At 40.6% G+C, this 16,803-nt stretch overlaps 1 protein-coding gene across 3 annotated transcripts in view; it reads left to right on the forward strand.

Moving 5' to 3' along the window:
* The window catches only part of LOC121947331, a 33,517-nt gene that overhangs the window by 12,631 nt on the left and 4,083 nt on the right, over positions 1 to 16,803 (forward strand). For 2 of the 3 annotated variants that reach the window (XM_042492334.1, XM_042492335.1), the window contains exons 3-22: positions 435 to 2,715; positions 2,838 to 3,041; positions 4,336 to 4,456; positions 4,631 to 4,724; positions 5,098 to 5,184; positions 5,844 to 5,960; positions 6,063 to 6,161; positions 6,374 to 6,525; positions 7,390 to 7,528; positions 8,018 to 8,140; positions 8,225 to 8,422; positions 9,912 to 10,624; positions 11,225 to 11,671; positions 12,508 to 12,757; positions 13,145 to 13,234; positions 13,931 to 14,257; positions 14,353 to 14,523; positions 15,429 to 15,606; positions 15,726 to 15,842; positions 16,695 to 16,742. In XM_042492334.1, coding sequence (XP_042348268.1) covers positions 435 to 2,715; positions 2,838 to 3,041; positions 4,336 to 4,456; positions 4,631 to 4,724; positions 5,098 to 5,184; positions 5,844 to 5,960; positions 6,063 to 6,161; positions 6,374 to 6,525; positions 7,390 to 7,528; positions 8,018 to 8,140; positions 8,225 to 8,422; positions 9,912 to 10,624; positions 11,225 to 11,671; positions 12,508 to 12,757; positions 13,145 to 13,234; positions 13,931 to 14,257; positions 14,353 to 14,523; positions 15,429 to 15,606; positions 15,726 to 15,842; positions 16,695 to 16,699 — 5,913 coding nt within the window. In that variant the 3' untranslated portion in view covers positions 16,700 to 16,742. The remainder of the gene's footprint in view (positions 1 to 434; positions 2,716 to 2,837; positions 3,042 to 4,335; positions 4,457 to 4,630; positions 4,725 to 5,097; positions 5,185 to 5,843; positions 5,961 to 6,062; positions 6,162 to 6,373; positions 6,526 to 7,389; positions 7,529 to 8,017; positions 8,141 to 8,224; positions 8,423 to 9,911; positions 10,625 to 11,224; positions 11,672 to 12,507; positions 12,758 to 13,144; positions 13,235 to 13,930; positions 14,258 to 14,352; positions 14,524 to 15,428; positions 15,607 to 15,725; positions 15,843 to 16,694; positions 16,743 to 16,803) is intronic. The other variant, XM_042492332.1, reaches the window with a different exon arrangement.

The raw sequence follows: 16,803 nt of genomic DNA on the forward strand, positions 1-16,803 counted from the left end.
TTTAAACATCTGTTTACAAACTCTCACACAACTTGTGCGATGTACATAAAGTCTCATTTATTCAGTTGTATCCAGTTGTATGCTCAGTACTTCCCGAACACATGCATATTTTCTAATTGAGACTTGGACTTTACTGCAAGAGATGTGTGAAAGTTTGCAAAACAATATTTTGATGTAACTCTCCTGTTGTAAATCACGGCCCACTTTACTTCAATTCATCAAGAATTCCCTATTTTTTTGATTTATCGTTCTCCACGTCAGCATGCGAAAAAAACAGTTTCTCCACAAATTCAGTGCAGCACAATAATTGACATACAAATGATCATTTTGTGGATGATGTATTTAATTTAATATCTTGATAAAAATAAACAAAAATGTTGAAACCTCTATAATGTCTGAAATGCTACAAAGTCATTGTTCTTGTCCTCTTTTAGGCTCAGTACTCTGATGTCCTTTTCCTGTGTGAGGGCTGGCCTCTGTGTTTGCATGACCAAGTTGTCGTCCACCTCGCTCCCATCAACCCCCTGCTACTTCAGCCTGGCGACTTTTATCTCCAGGTGGCACCATTCTGTGAACAATCAGCTCGCATCGTGGTCTGCAGCCTTCTGGAAGAGGAGGGGCTTATAGTGGAAGTGGTCGAGGAGACCCCGATCCCTGAAACTTCTTATCCTTGCATATTCAGCTGTGACTGGTTAAAGGAGATCAACCAGGGCCGCAATGGAACGCCTCTTAGCCAATGCCTGCTCGCCACTGAACAGGGTGTGTTGAGGTTACCATGGAAACGGGTGGCCGTGCCTGACTTTGTGGACGTGCCAGTGTGTGCGGGGAGTAGTATGGCCTCTGCTCCTCCTTCATATCCTCCTTTACCGCCTCCGCTTCCTCTTCCTCCACCTCTTCCTAACTTTCCTGAGAATTCTTCTTCAAATAGTTCATTTCCTCTTTCTCCTTCGAAGGAATCTACACCACAAAAGTATCCTGTAACCATTCAAAATTCTATGTTCGCATCTTCTTCACATCCCTCTGCCTTCTCTGTGGAGACCAGAATATGTCCAGCAAAGCACGGCATTGCCGTGTCACTCTGTCTGGTGGATACAAGCACTGCATCTTCTTCTAGGCTGGTTAAAGTGAAAGAGACTGAAACTGAGCCTAAGCCCATTGGCTGGGTGTCTCCTAATAAGTGGGACAGCTGCCTTACTGGGACAGATCCAAATACAGCTACAAAAACAAGCGCTGTTTCAGGTACATGCATCCCTGCAAGTGGAGATATAATTACATGCAAAGGTGAAGATAAGGGTGTCATCGTTGAAAATATAGGGTCAGATAAACATAAAGATACAAACATTAAAGATATAAGCAGGAGAGAGCCCGCAGGCCACGCTGCATTAGAAGGGGATTATATTGATATTCTGCAGGCAACTATGCTTTTTAGTAGAGCTCAGTCAGCAAATAAAGAACAGAAATTAGACATGCAAATGCAACCACACTCACAAGTTGAACAACAAATGCAAAGATATCCACAAAGACAAGCACCAATGCTACCACGTGCACAGACTGAGTCGCACAGGCAACCAAACACACAGGTATCACCTCAAGGACAGTCACAAGCTCATGTGTGGTTACCTACAAAACCACAAAGTCTTTCTAGATCAGAGGCTGCTGTAACAAAGAGGCCCAACATGTCTGCAGAAACACCGCTCCATCATTCCCAGTCCCATCACCCTCACCCTGACTCCTTTGAATCTTCTCAGTGTGTCCGCACTGTTCGCTTCTCAGAGAAACCCTGCACGCCCTGCATGAGGAGAAGACAAGGCGGAAAGACTTCCAGAGCTCAGGAGCTGAGGTGTCGATACCGAGACTCCTACCAGGCTGCTATACAAAACCCTGTCACCTTTGGACAGGAGAGGGAGAGGGAGAATATGTTAGCTGTGCTAGAGGAGGATGGTGATTTCTCACAGTGTGATGACAGAGCACCAGAAATAGGGGATCCATGGTGTAATGTTGAAGGAATGTGGTTTGATCCCAGGATGCAACGGCAGTGTCCTTCCTCTGTCAGTGGAGCCATCTGTAAGGAGTCAGGAGAGATGAACACTGTTCCATATTGGAGAACAGGAGACACAAACACTGCCCCCTGTGTGGATTACAGGGGAACTAATGCTGTAATGTTTGGTGGGCTACCAGAACAATCAACTGAGAAGACCACTCTGCTATTCAGGGAACCAAGGGAGACACACTCGGCCAAAACTTATGGCAGTTTACACAATGTGAACAGGACAAATTCCGCAGAAATGAGGGCAAACAGTAACAGAGCCTTGTCAAGTTTAAATGATCAGTCAGATGCCAAGTCTGCCAAACGCAGCGGATTACCATTTACTTCAGGTGAATTTCCAGCGATGAACATGACCCCCAAGCCTCATGAAAGGCTACAAAGCAGAACCAATTCCACAGGAGTGAATCCAGACTTTCACAAATCTCTTTCAGCGCCACATAACAGACGGGACTCCACATTAGATGGAAGATGCTCATCGCTCTCCACAGCTGTGGTGGACACATCAGAGAAGTGTGCGCTCGTCATTGTTGAAGGTCACAATGTTCGGAGGAGAGAAAACACTGGCTCCTGTGCGGAGATTCCTCAGTTGCATGTGGTCAAATGTAAAAACAGCACAGCCTTTGGACTGGTTTCACCCAAGATCAACCGGAAGAAGACGGTCATTCCAGGTACAGAGTCATGTTGTCACGTGTTCTACTCTGATTTGATTTTAAGCATGAAGGTTTTATAACATTCATTTTATTATGAATTTATTAGCCTCCCTTTAGCGAAATGTATCCACTCTCTACAGATGCTGCTCAGCCTGGTAGTACGCTCATTACCAGTAGAAATGGCCATCAAATGGAGAAACTGTCACAGTCAGATCCACCTCCAGCAGCAGAGACACAGAAGATCTCCCAGCCTGCCTCTACTCGTCCCAGACCTGACCACCTTCCCCTGGGATCCCCAGACCCCAAAGCCCACCCGCTCTACTCAGGAGTAGCATCTCTGACGGGTGAGTCAGTTAGAGATACAGCAAATAACATCAAAAACTTGTTTTTCAGCTTTTCAAAAGTAATGTGATAAAGTTCTTGTAAAAAGGCAACATATACAACTTAGATGACATAAAATATATCTGTATTAAATTTAGGGCTGCTCAATTATGGCAAAAATGATAATCATGATTATTTTGATTGATATTGAAAACATGATTATTTAACATGATTACTCTTTGGCCTTTAGTACATCATGCAGTAATTGAACATTAACTCTCGTGTTTATTTTTAACACTGAATGATCTCTAGTTTTTAATAGGCTTACAAATGAACTGAAAAACAATGAAAGCTTTGTGGTGCGGCCACGACGTGCGTGCTTGTTGTCGCTCGTGCTCTCTCTGTCGCTGCACGCGCAAGACGTCGAAGTCTCGAAACAGCCAGAGAGTCAGTATGCAGTAACTCTGTTTTCAACCCGAGCTGAACTTCTGTCTGGACTTTGGTGGGATTGGCAGAGCATGTGGAAAGCTCACGCTTGATTTACAAAATAAAAGACAAAATGAGAGCAACGTTGTTTGACTCATTATGCCGCACATAATCGTTTTATTTCGATTATCTTGTTTTGAAAATCAAGGGAATCCAAAATCGAAATTGAAATTAAAATCTAAATAATCGCCCAGCCCTTATTAAATTTGTCATTAATACTTTCCTAAAAGCAGAGAGAGATTACATGTAAATGTGTGTCACAGAAAAGTTACAAAGAGAGCCTGTGAGAACAATGATTGTTGTTTTTTAATAGGGCCGATTATGCCTATTGTCTTTTTTCTTGTCTTGAACATTTACTTTTTTCCTGAAATGGTGGTAAAACTCACCCATTTACTATGTTTAGCTCTAACTCGTTCTGTCTCTCTTCTTTGCCTTTTGTTCTTTATTTTTCAATAAAGAACAAAAGTTGTTCAATGCAACTACAATGCAGTCTTACAGTCTTAGTGTTTTTATATGATGATAGGGATGATAGGGATAGGGTCAGGGAGTATTTGGCTGAAATAATATTTCAGAGGAGGTACTTTACTGAAAAAAAAAGTCAGAAATGCTGGGTTAGCAATACAGGTTATTTGTCCATGCAACCTTTGCTGTAGTTGCACATTTTTTTTTAGCCATTTGGTCTTCTTAAAAAGAGATCACAGTACTGTAAACAACCTAACAAGACTGGAGGTGCCAGAGTCACCTACATACTGTATAATATTACCTTTTTTATTAGAATGAAGTCTTTCATGTTGGACATAGTTCTCCTTAAGGACCCTCTAACCCCTTCAGGTGGCAGAGACCGGACGGGCAGAGTAATAGTCGAGATCTATGGACACCATCCGGGGTGGAGTTCAGCACTAACAAGCCAGGAGCTCTTCCAGATGCTGCTCTACTTCCGCACTATCACCAGGTAACCTTCATAAGCCAGTAAATCAATGAATGGACTGAGAAATATTTTTATCAGACTTGAAACAAAAAAAACCCCAAAATTTTAAAGGTGTGCTGGAGGGGTGGTTTTTTTTTTTTAACTTTTTTTTGTTGTCATTGTTTTGTTCTGATTTGCTGTTTTTATCTCTGTATCTAGGAGAGAAATCAGAGAGGCTGGGATGACACTCATTTGTGATTCAAGGAAGACAAATCCTCAGCCACAGCTCTATAAGGCCTTGATGACTCTTCAAGTAAGAAGCCCAGAAACTTCAGCAGATCACACTTTGCTGTTGTTGTTTATTCTTGTCTGGAGTGCTGCTGTTTACAGACAATATGCAGTTTTCTAATATACAGTTTTCTAGTGCTGGCATCAGTTCCAAAATGTAAAATAAATTCATCTCCTTTGATGGCCATATGTTTTTGACTGTTTTAAATGTACTCCGATTTATTTGTGATGATCATTAAAAGTGTGAAACTCACCCCCTCAAAGATGCACCAATGTAGTTAATTTGGTTTTTTGTGTGTGAGTGTGTGTGTGTGTGTGTGTGTGTGTGTGTGTGTGTGTGTCTGTGTGTCTGTGTGTCTGTGTGTCTGTGTGTCTGTGTGTGTTTTAAACTATTGCAGGAGCAGACTCCTCAAGCAGTAAACAGTTTTGTGCTGCTGGTGGACAAGGAGAGCAGCCTTCGGCCAGAGAGGTGTCCCGGCATCCAGGTCAGCTTTTTCATTCTTTGCAGCTTTTATTATTAGCCACTGCAGATGGAGGAATAAGTCAGTTTGGTTTCCCAGAAAGGGTAACCTGTCAGAGTTGGCCATAAACTTTAATGATCTCTTTGATGAGGGCGTGTTTTTAGCCATACTAGCAGCGTGGCTACAGCGATGGCGATGTCAGTTAATGAGTCAGTTTGTGTGCATCACTTTGGTCCACACAAAATATATCCCAATAATGACACATGGATTACCATGAAAATTTGACATTTACTGCCTCCAGAGGATTTATGCTAGGGACATTTTGAGTCACTTATCCGGTTAAATATCTGAACATAACTTCCAAGTTCATTCTCTTTGGACAGATTTAGATTTCCAAAACAAGCAATTTTACAAAATTAAAACAGATTTAATGAAAAATCTGTAAAAAAGAGTCATCATCTCAGAAAACAAGTTAGTGCAATTTTATGGTTTGAGTTTATTTCATCACACTATATGTTACATAAAAGGATACAGAGTTAATAAACAACATTGCTGGGAAAATATATATATGTTTAGTAAAGGACAGAGGAGGTTAAACAGCGAATAATGTTGTAAGAACATCCCTGTTCATTCTGCAGCTGTGAGAACGTGCTGTTACTTTGACACTTGTTGCCTTAAAGCAGACTGAAGTGGTGACATCCATGAAAGCCTTGTTGAAGCTGGTGGAGGTGAGCCAGCTGAGCTCCCGGCTGGACGGCACACTGTCTCACAGCCACTGTGACTGGATCGAGCTGCACCAGGTGAGACAGTCCTCTCTGTCTGTTTTTTCTCTTGTCAGGCAGCGCTCTAGTTATCTCTTCATTACTCATGATTTACTCGTGTCCACATCTTTCATTTTTTAGAAACTCTTCCCATTTGTGTCTGACCTTCATGAGGCATCCAGCCTTCTCCTGAGAGCCATCAGCAAGTTAGAGGAGCCCCAGAGGACAGACACTGTGCAGGTACATTAATACTTTTTTGGACCTGAATGGCTGGGTTCATTCTCAGTTATGTAACTCCATTATCACTGATAATACAGTACATGCAGTGTGTGTTAGGAGGATAAAAACTTCTGTTTAAGTTTTGGTGAATGCATATGAAAAACGGCCCATGTCAAAAATGTTGAATTGAAGAAGTTTCCTTGCAAATCTTAAAATGTCTTTTTGTCAAACAGACTGTGCAGCAGTGCATGGTGGACCAGAGGACTCTGATGAGGAATGTACTGGAGGACAGCCGATTGGTCAGCCTGCAGAGGGAGGGTGGGGCCATCCTGGCGAGGCTGAGGAAGGAGAGTGATCTCAAATACCCCCACTATGAAAACCTCAGGTAAACTCCTGCTCTCACCTGCTACATTTACACATACATATCAACCTAAGTATTGCACTCTTTTGGGGAGTGAGCTTATTTACATGACCCCTGATACCCTGTGATAAAATATTCTAGCTGCAGGAAAATAAACTACCAGACATGTTCTTGCAAATCACCACACCAAAAACTACTGGCTAAAATTATTATTGTGCAGCTGCAGTAAGCTTTCAGGCTCATTATTTGATAGGAGGTGATTTCCATACAATTCAATTTTATTATTTGTCCCAGAGGGCAAAGTGCATTGCAGCAAGCCTAAAAACATAGGAAACACATAAAAGCACAAACAATATGACAGAAGCATACAACAGTTAACATTAATCTGTACACAGGGTGGCTTGCACCGGTGCACATCCAAGCTTCACAGGAGCAGATTAATAAGTGTCCACCATATCATAATGTCGTAGGGTCTATAATAATTCAGTCATCATTAAACATGAAAACATCTCCTAATAACAACCAGATATAGATACAGATACACAAGACAAAAGCAAATATTCCAACTGTAACCTACTGTCCCTCAGGTGTCACAAACTTGGGGATACACCATCATATTTCTGGTATTTTTAGATCAAAATGTAGTCATAACACTCAACATCTAATTTTGTCCAAAAGCTGAAAAGCAAAAGTGAGAGTCAGTGTTTCTGTACCACTCTTAGCTTTCTTAAGCCAGTTTTTCCCAGTTAGTGTTTGTTATTTAAACATTTATAGTTACGTTTATATGTTGCTTAATCCTCTTTTAATATCTTCAAGAACACCAGTTATTATTTTGTATATGTTCTGTATTTTTCTTAAGCCTTTGATGTTTCTTTCTCCCACATGTAGTGATGCGGTTGACTCAGTGACCAGCCTGTACAATCATGTAGAGGAGCAGGCCCACGTCCTCGTACAGAGGTCCAACGTGTCACTCGAACACCTTGAATATCTGCTGCAAATCAGAGAGCTGGAGGGACACTTCATCCAGGTGCAATATGATAGCTGGCCATCAAATCAGCCTGCAGATGTTCAGATAAATGCAACTCACTTTCAAATTACATGAAGTGTGTTAAAGGAATTTTCAACCTGCCCCCCTATTTTCCATGGTTTTGTGTCGTGTATGTGTTTACTGTTTGCAAGCACAACATTCAAAGTTGCTTAGTTCTGGGTTGGCATTTGTTCTTTCACTAGCACCTGAGTCACGTGAGTGATAAAGAACTGCATCAATTTTCATTTTCATTTTTAACTGAGAGAAAAGGGCAGATTTGCTTTCGTATGGCAACTCACTTCTTTAAAACATGCACTATAAAAAAGAGAAACCCATAGGTGAGTGAAAAAAAAGATGCGCACAGTCCTCCCACCCACTAACTCTCTAAAGCAATATACAGAAAGTAAATACAGTAAACTGATAAAAGGCAATAAGACAATTACCATTAGATTAGAACTTGCACAATATTGTTTTACATCTTTCCTTCAGATGCAACAGTGGTTCAGTGTAGAGGGAGAGCGCCACCTGCTGGAGGCTGAATCAGTCGAGGACTCTGGAGACAGAATGGAGCAGATTCTCAACAGCTTCACCGGTTTCCTTATTGAGGCTAATGTGAGTCTACGTCTCCTTGTGGCTCCATTTGTGTGTCTCTGTCTGTCCACCTGTCTGAATCCATCACTCTCCCTCATCCTGCAGGACCGAAGGCACCACGCCATGACGTTGGTGTCGGAGGCAGAGCAACTCCAGCAGAGCGGGCTCTCCTACCCGGAGACGGAGGCGTTCGGGACACTAGTCTGCGCCTTCAAGTCAGGCCTAGAGGACTTTCTGTGCAAGGCAGAGGCATGCGGCAGGGAGCTGCAGATCATGGTCAACGTGTGTGACTTTTGTGAGCAGGTTGGTGGAAGATATGTGATTCTGTGATTAAGTATAAATGATCAATAAGCAGCTCATGCTCTTACCCTGGAGAAAACATTTATTGAGACCAGTTTTGGACCCAAACCCACAAATACATCCCAAATATAATTCTTGGAAGGAATGCAATTGTATAGCGATGGTATATGAATGTAGAACTACTACTTTAACAACTATACATCCTGATGCAGAGCCGTAATTAACTAATCACACGCTAATGTAACTGAGCAGCTTTTTCAAATACTTTTAAATGTGAAAACATTCTTAAATCAGTAATTCTGTGTTAAATTAATTAAATAATTGAAGTGTTTTATCAAATACTTTTTCAGAGACTATTAGCACAGAGTAGACCATGTTTTTGATGTTTTGGATCAGTCATAAAAAAATAATATTTGATGTTTTGATGCTCTTTTCTCTTCAAAAATGACTTTCATTTTCGTTACTTTGGAAAGAGATTAATTGTATACATTCATATACGCTCATGCACTTTTGCTTTTTCATAGAAACTAAATGTCTTAAAATAACTGTTTGTCATGTTCAAAGGAGACATTTTTATATGCAGATGATTTTTATTTTACCCAAAAGATGTTTAGGGAAGAAGGCAGCACTCCAGCAGTCATGAAAATGTCACCTTATGTCTTAATGATGTGTTTTTCTTTTTTTTTTTTTTTACTGTACATGCAAAGACCTGACGAATTTTTAAAGGAATACTTCACCCTGAGAATGACCATTTATGTAACAATTAGTCATATTTAGTTAACTTGAATGCATGAAGAAAGCTTTATTTTTCTTGCATGACTCCACAGAATAAGGTGAACTACGGTGATTTATTGATTGGCGACCACATTAAACAACAGCAAAACTTTATCATCATCTGCTTACAAAACTCTTCTGCATGAAACAATTCATGCAGTATAATCCTCAGGTCTCAGTTATTCAGTCGTATGCTTACTTCTTCCTAAACACAAGTATTACAGTTTTAGAAAAAGTGTGTGTACCTGGGAAGTACTAAGCATACAACTAAATAAATGAGACTTAGATTGTATTGCACGAGTACAAGAGTTGTGAGAGTTGGTAAATGAACATTTTGATATAGTTTTGCTATTGCTAGATGTGGCCCCAAATCAACCAATAAATCAATATGTTTGCCATATTCCATGGAAGCATGTGAGAAAAGGTTTTCTTCACAAATTCAAGGTAATGTAGCACAACTTACTGATTTATAAAAAGTCATTTTGTGGTTGAAGTAACCCTTTAAACTACACAACATGCAGTCAAGAACTGGCCAAAAAGCAATCACATCTGTAGCGCTTTTATACCTTTCCCTGAGTAGTTTTCAGCATAAATACAATCTCACTGCGTAACATTTGTGTCAGGTTACACTGCTTCTGCCTGAGAATAACAAGTAAATGAGAACATGCACTTTTGTTCTTTTGCATAATCAAAGACAACCTCTGTAATCTCCAAACAGGCTACAGCTCTGGCCAGTGAATGCATTGAGTACCTAGACCAGAGTCAGTCCAGTCTCCACACAGTGCAGGACCATGACCAGACTTCATCTGCCAATCAAACAAACACTCAGCCAATACAATACCAAAATCAAGAGTCTATACCGAGCACTGCATCCACAGCTGATACCGGTACAGCCCATGCCTCAGAACCAACCACCACCTGTGTTTTACTGCCAGGCAATGACACTTCGACCCTCCAGACTTTCCAAGACAGGTTCCTCCAGTTCACCCCAGAGAGATTTCAGGAGGTGAAAGCCCAGGCTGGAGCCCTGAGGGGCTCCAGGGGGATGCAGGTCTGGAACGTAGCCTGGCTGAGATGCCAGGAGGCGAGGCAGCAGCTTCAGGAGAGGATGCAGGAGGTGGAGGAGGTCATACATCAACAACCAAATTCAAGCAGCTGGTGTGAATGTCATTATGTCGATGTGGTGAACGTTCAGACTCCGTCCCGTGGGGGCCAGAGTCTGGTGGTGCAGTCAACGCCAGGGCCTCGGCACCCACAGTGGGAGGGCATTGTGTCGGGAGCGGTGGATTTAGGGAAGAGAAGGCCAGTCCTGGGCACCAACAACACTAACTCAACGACTGTAGCCTGCTGTAACATCATTGTTAAACCTGAGGATCACAGTGATGCTGGAACCAACCAGGGGTCAAAGGTCACTCCTCAGTCACCGCACAGGTATTTTTTTGGTGTATTCATCGCACTCAAATATGATTTAGTAATTAGAATTTTTGGTTTCATTGCCATTTCCAAACAGTCCTGAAACACTGCTGTTCACTGAAGTTCTATGATGTTCAGTCTTTATCTCAGTGGTAGAATATAACTAATTATATTTACCCCGAGTACTGTACTTAAGTACAAATTTGAGGTACTTGTACTTTACTTGACTATTTGTTTTCATGTCAATTTATACTTTTATTCTACCACATTTCAGAGGAAGATATTGTACTTTTTAGTTTGCTATATTTTTATTTTTTGTAAATTTGAGGTTTTAGTGTGTATTTTCTATACTTTTTATATTTGTTTTTAGTGTGTTTTTTCTATTTTTTAAAAATAATTTTTGGTGTGTGCTGTTTTTTATCTTTTTGTTTTTAGATTTTTCTGCATTGGGTACTTTTACTTTTAATATTTTTATTACATGTTCCCAATTATACTTGCTTAGTTTTACTTTTAATGAACTCAAAACAGAGTATTTTTAAAGTGTGCTGTTAGTGCTTTTACTTAAGTAAAGGAACTGACGGCTTCTTCCACCACTGGTGACTTTGTATCACATAATAGGTCAGCAAGGAGGTCAGAAAGAGAGTCAAGGAGGAGACAGACAAGCAGAACGAGGAGTGAGAGAGACGCCGCTGCTCTGTCTCAGTCCCACACTGTTGGCTGCCAGTGGTTTCCATGGGGACGAAGTCTTGGACTGCGGTCTGTGAGCCAGGACTCGTGCACCACAGCAGCAGCGACGGCGGGATCATCCACTCCTCCAGAGCAGCGGGTTCGATCCCCGTCCTCCTGCTCCCATCATGGTCAGCCGTCTTGTCGGATCCTCCAGGAAGCCCAAAAGTTCCAGATCTCCCGCCACGGGAGCTTCTGCTCAGAGGACTCCTGTATGAGTGACCGGGGCGCTGCAGGGGGTAACGGGAGTTTATGCTGCAAACACTCCAGCCTGCCCATCGGGAGATATGAGGGGGCCCTTTGTTTGGCAAGTCCGCAGGAAAGTGCCAGCAATGCCCTGTAAGTTTATCACGTGGGTAAAATTCGCTTGCATTAATTATTGAAAAAAAAGATCCAAACTATCATTTTCTTTGCAAGGTAATATTCTGTGAGATAAATAACATGCCTTTATTTTTTCTAATTTTGTGAGTTAATGAGATTTCATGCACTCTTTTCTGTCTCTAAGCTTCCAATGAAGTACGAAAGGTACTGTTTTTTCTTCGTTTCTCTTTTTTTACTTGCTCTCAACTTGATGGATTACTGAACAGGCCTCACCGACACAGAGTGACTGCTATAAATGAGAACAATGTATCGGGTTAAAAAGTTAATGGGCTAAGTCGTAGGTTTGGATATTCAGTCACATTTTTGGCTCCTAATAACAACTTGAGCCTTTTTAAGGAATACTTTACCTGAAGAAATGATCATCTGTATATAAAATACTCACCCTGTGTTAAATTGATTTTGTGGAAAAAAAAAGTTGTTTCGCATGCATTCCTCCACGGTGAACAAAGTATCCAAAAACTGAGAAAATTCTTGATTAATTTAAGCAAATATTTTTTTCAGACCTACAACATTGTGACAATGTCGGTATCCCATAAATATTGTAATTTTCGATTTTCTCCACATTGCCTAACCCTGTGTGTGACTTAGCACACAGAGTCCCAGTACACAGAACTGGTATAAAAACATCAACAAAGAACTTTCCTTTTATTACTTGGTTTGTAAATATGCGGAGAAATCCATAAATAAATATAATTAAAACATATTACTGAAATGCATTTATTTATTGTAGTGTAGGTGTAGGTGACAAGTCTGTGTGTAAAGTTAGTAGATATTTGTTCTGTGTGTGTTCGCAGGAGGCTGCAGCGTGTCCTGGAGGAGCTGGTCTTCACAGAGAGGGAGTACGTCCGCTCACTGGGCTACATTTTGACCCACTACCTCCCCCTGCTGGACAGACCAGACGTCCCCCAGGACCTCAGGGGCAAGCGAGGTGTCATCTTCGGCAACCTGGAGAAGCTTTATGACTTCCACAGCCACTATTTCCTGCCAGAGTTGGAGGCCTGCCAGAGGGAGCCCGCCATGGTGGCACGCTGCTTCCTCAGACATGTGAGTAGTAACTGTACACCTGTAAAGGATATAGTTGTTTATAAAGTATAATATTTTTGTAATGTTTGAAATTTAATTGATTTTGTTTATGAATCATTATCTGATTGTTTTTTTTCTCTATTTTTATTATTACCGTACAAGTACAATTAATTAAGAATTGTATCTTTTAACTGATGGAAAAATATTTGATGGTGATATACAGAATAACCCCACCTAACTTCTTGAAATGTGCAGAAGTGGACATGTACAGTAGCAAGATTTCAGTCAAATGTTTGTGATAGATTATTAATGTGTTACTATTGCAGATGTATGTGGCTCCTGAGAGTTAAAGTTGGCATATTAATGTAGTAATTTTCTAATCGGGCTGAACTTGGGTTCTTTTCACAGAGTGAAAGTTTTGGCCTGTACGCTCTGTACAGCAAAAACAAACCTCTGTCAGACGCCCTGATTCTGCACCGTCGCCATGACATCTTCAAGGTCAGTTGTCTTAACCGAACATAAAATGCAAGAATTTCCCATTTGAAATAGTCTAAAGCAGATTTTTCACATCCCTTTGCTGTTTTGTTTAAATTACACCAGCTTCATCTTCCTCAGATGTTCGCATTTTAGGACATTTCATTTTTGTAAATCACGCCTGAACTGTAGTTTTTTATTTGAGTAGGTTCCATGTTACATTATCAACTTTGATGACTGTAGCAGTCATTCAACCCATCACCCTGGTAGTGTAAGCAAGGATGCATTACTGAACAGGCCTTCCAGGCACAGGCCCAGGGGCCCAAAGTGTCAGGGGCCCTCCTGGCCTGCAAAATGTCACTCAAATTAACATGTATCGACCAGGAAGAGACTCAAAATGACCACAAAGAAATGCAAAGGAAAAATAACGACAGAAACGGGCAAAAGAACAGCAAAGAGATACAGCATGTTGGTTCAGAAACACAAAGCAACCACAAGGAGACATAAAATGCCTGCAAAGAGACATAAAACAACCAAGAAGAAAAGCAAATCCTCAAAGCGACACCAAGTTACATCATTACAACACAAAAGACCAAGAGACATATTTAACCTCATAAAGATGCAGAGCGACTACAAAAAGAAGCAAAAACATAAACAACAAAGTCTGTGTGTCTTGGTCCTTTGTAGGACTTAATAGTCCCACTTTGTTTTCCCTCACAGAAGAAGCAGCAGGAGCTGGGGGACATGATGGACCTTTCATCCTACCTGCTGAGGCCCATCCAGAGGATCAGCAAGTACAGCCTCCTGCTGCAGGACATGCTCGCTCTGGCTGGCTCATACAGGCCTAAGGACTTGATCCAGGATACACTGCTCGCATCAAGTGTGTGCGCGCAAAGTGTGTGTGGCGCAGGTTCATACTTGCCTGATTTAACGAGCAGTGAGAGGGAGCGGGAGAGGGCTGAGATCCAAGCTGCTGCGGACCTGGTTCGGTTTCAGATGCGACACGGCAATGATTTGCTCACCATGGATGCCATCCAGGATTGTGACGTGAGATATTAAAATGACAGATAAGATATAAAGCAGTAATGCGCAGTCATTAAATTAACTTATGATAGTCTTATTTTCTTTCTCTGCTCCCTCAGGTGAATTTAAAAGAGCAGGGCCAGCTGATTCGCCAGGACGAGTTCACAGTTTTCTTTAGGAAGAAGAAATGTGTCCGCCGCATCTTTCTCTTTGAAGACCTCATTCTTTTCAGCAAGACCAAGAGGACAGATATTGGCAACGATGTTTATGTCTACAAGCAGTCATTCAAGGTCTGCACACACCCTTGTTGATCAAAACCCATTGGAGCCCATCCACTATTGGGCTGGGTTGCACCAACAAGGGTTAGTTTAACCTAAGATTAGCTCTAAGCAGAGTTTAGTAAAACTGGGTTTAAAATGAGTAAATCCAGATTTGAAATTAATAAGAGCTCTGTTGTACCACCAAAAATTACTAAATTACTTTCAGTGTGATAAGTCCAAGTTTATTTATTTAAACAGAATTTAAACTGAGTGTAGTTAATAGAGACGAGCATCGTATAAAAATTAAATTAATAAACACATTTTGAAATAAATTAATAAATACACACATAATCAGCATGCTGTTGGCACCTAGTAAATAAAAGAGAGGTGAAGGGTGTTAACTTTTTAAAGGGCGCTGACGCATGATGACAGATGGCCCTATCTCCCTGTTTAGCCCCAGAACAGTTTCCATGGTGATGAAAGTCAAGTTGGTTGAATCTGTTGATTATTTTAATTGATTTATCTCAAAAAGGTAGCCGTTGTGTAAGTTATACTCCCCAACTGTAGTTTTAACATTAAATCTAGATCACAGTTTAAATTGAGTTTTAAAGTTTTGGTGCAACAGAACAACATTTAATTTAGGTTTAGCGTAAAAACTAAACTAAGATCTAAAGAGAGATTTCAATTTGATTGTTCTCACACTGAAGCTAGTTTTAAAGTTTGGTGCAACAGAATTCAAACTTAAACCGGATTTAATCAGGTTCAAAAGTTGATCCTTGTTGGTGAAACCTAAGCTTAATACCTTCTCTTCTGTCATGATGACTAATTCATGGGTGTTTTCCAGTAGTTTTAATGCAAAGCTTCCTAGTGAGGCTGAAACATCAACGTTTCCATCAGTGTAATATCTCGGTATTTCTTTGTCTTTTCTCTCTCAGACATGTGATATCGGGATGACCCACAACTCAAGTGTGAACGGCTTGTGTTTTGAGATTTGGTTCCGCCGCAGAAAAAGTGAGGACACTTACACCCTGAAAGCCTCCAGCATGGAGGTGAAGAAAGCCTGGACCACTGACCTGGAGAGGATTCTGTGGGATCAGGCCACTCACAGTAGAGGTATAAAGAGCAAAAACACATCAACATATCTTATTCATAAAGCTCTGGCATCAGAGTACAGTTTACAAAGTGTTGTACAGTTTAAAAAAAAAAAAACAAAACTATACTACATGTTCCAGAGCTACGTATGCAGGAGAGGGTGTTCATGGGAATGGGCCGCAAACCTTACTTAGATATTCAACCCAGTGATGCTGCCATCTGTGACCGAGCCGTCAGCTGTGCCCTGCCTGGGAGAAGTAAGGAGCTGCATACACAAAACATTTCTTTACCACCGACTTTAAAATATTTTCAGCACTACTTTATTCATAAAACACATTATATCTACCGGTTTTAACATGTGTCAGGATTTAGTGATACATGGCACGGCAGGACTTCACACCCACAGAGTTAGAGTTCCTGCAGATGCTTACAAAATCTTAAAAGGCATTGAATGCACTAATACAAAAATAAGGCCTTAATTGGTATTAAATTCACTTAAAATAGTCTTTCAAAAGTATTGATATGGTCAGAAATGGGGAGGAGGATTTCATTTATCCCTTTTCTGACGTTGCATCATAACATCTCAAATTAGTTTATAACTTTTTTTTTGTTAAATAATTAATAATACAATATAATTAATAAATTAATTCCCTCCCTTAAACTCATAATGATGGTAATCCAAGAAGTCGAAGCTTGCACACGGATTGAGAAACACAAAATTGCCCAGAGAACAGGCCAGAAACGCCAGATTGTTTACACTTTTGTTGGATAACGAAATAGATACCTTTATGATAATGTAATTTGTTCATTCTCTTCCAAGTGTTCCACACCAAAAAAAGGTTGTTTTTCCAACTTTTGATGAAGATAATCGAACATTTATACATGGCGTTTGTATATATTATTCTTACTGAGATGAGATTTCTCATATGCCTCTAGGGGTTTCTTTATCTCACCTGCACAACCTTGTCCTCTTTTGTATTTCTGTTGTTGTGTTTTGTGCAAATAAATCTTAAATCTTAAAATCTACTTTTAGTAAAAGTTTTAATAATCAAATGAACTGTCAGATGGGTTGCCATGACATCTGATACAGGCATTCATGTTCTCTTCAGGATGAATTGTAATAAGTTTGTTGACTTTTCATCCAGCACCATCATCAGGTTAAAATTTCAATTTTGTTTTATGACCAAATGCCTGCAAAACTAATAAAATTCCCACCAG

Source organism: Plectropomus leopardus, chromosome 8 (assembly GCF_008729295.1).
Source record: "Plectropomus leopardus isolate mb chromosome 8, YSFRI_Pleo_2.0, whole genome shotgun sequence".
NCBI classification, from domain to species: Eukaryota; Metazoa; Chordata; class Actinopteri; order Perciformes; family Serranidae; genus Plectropomus; species Plectropomus leopardus.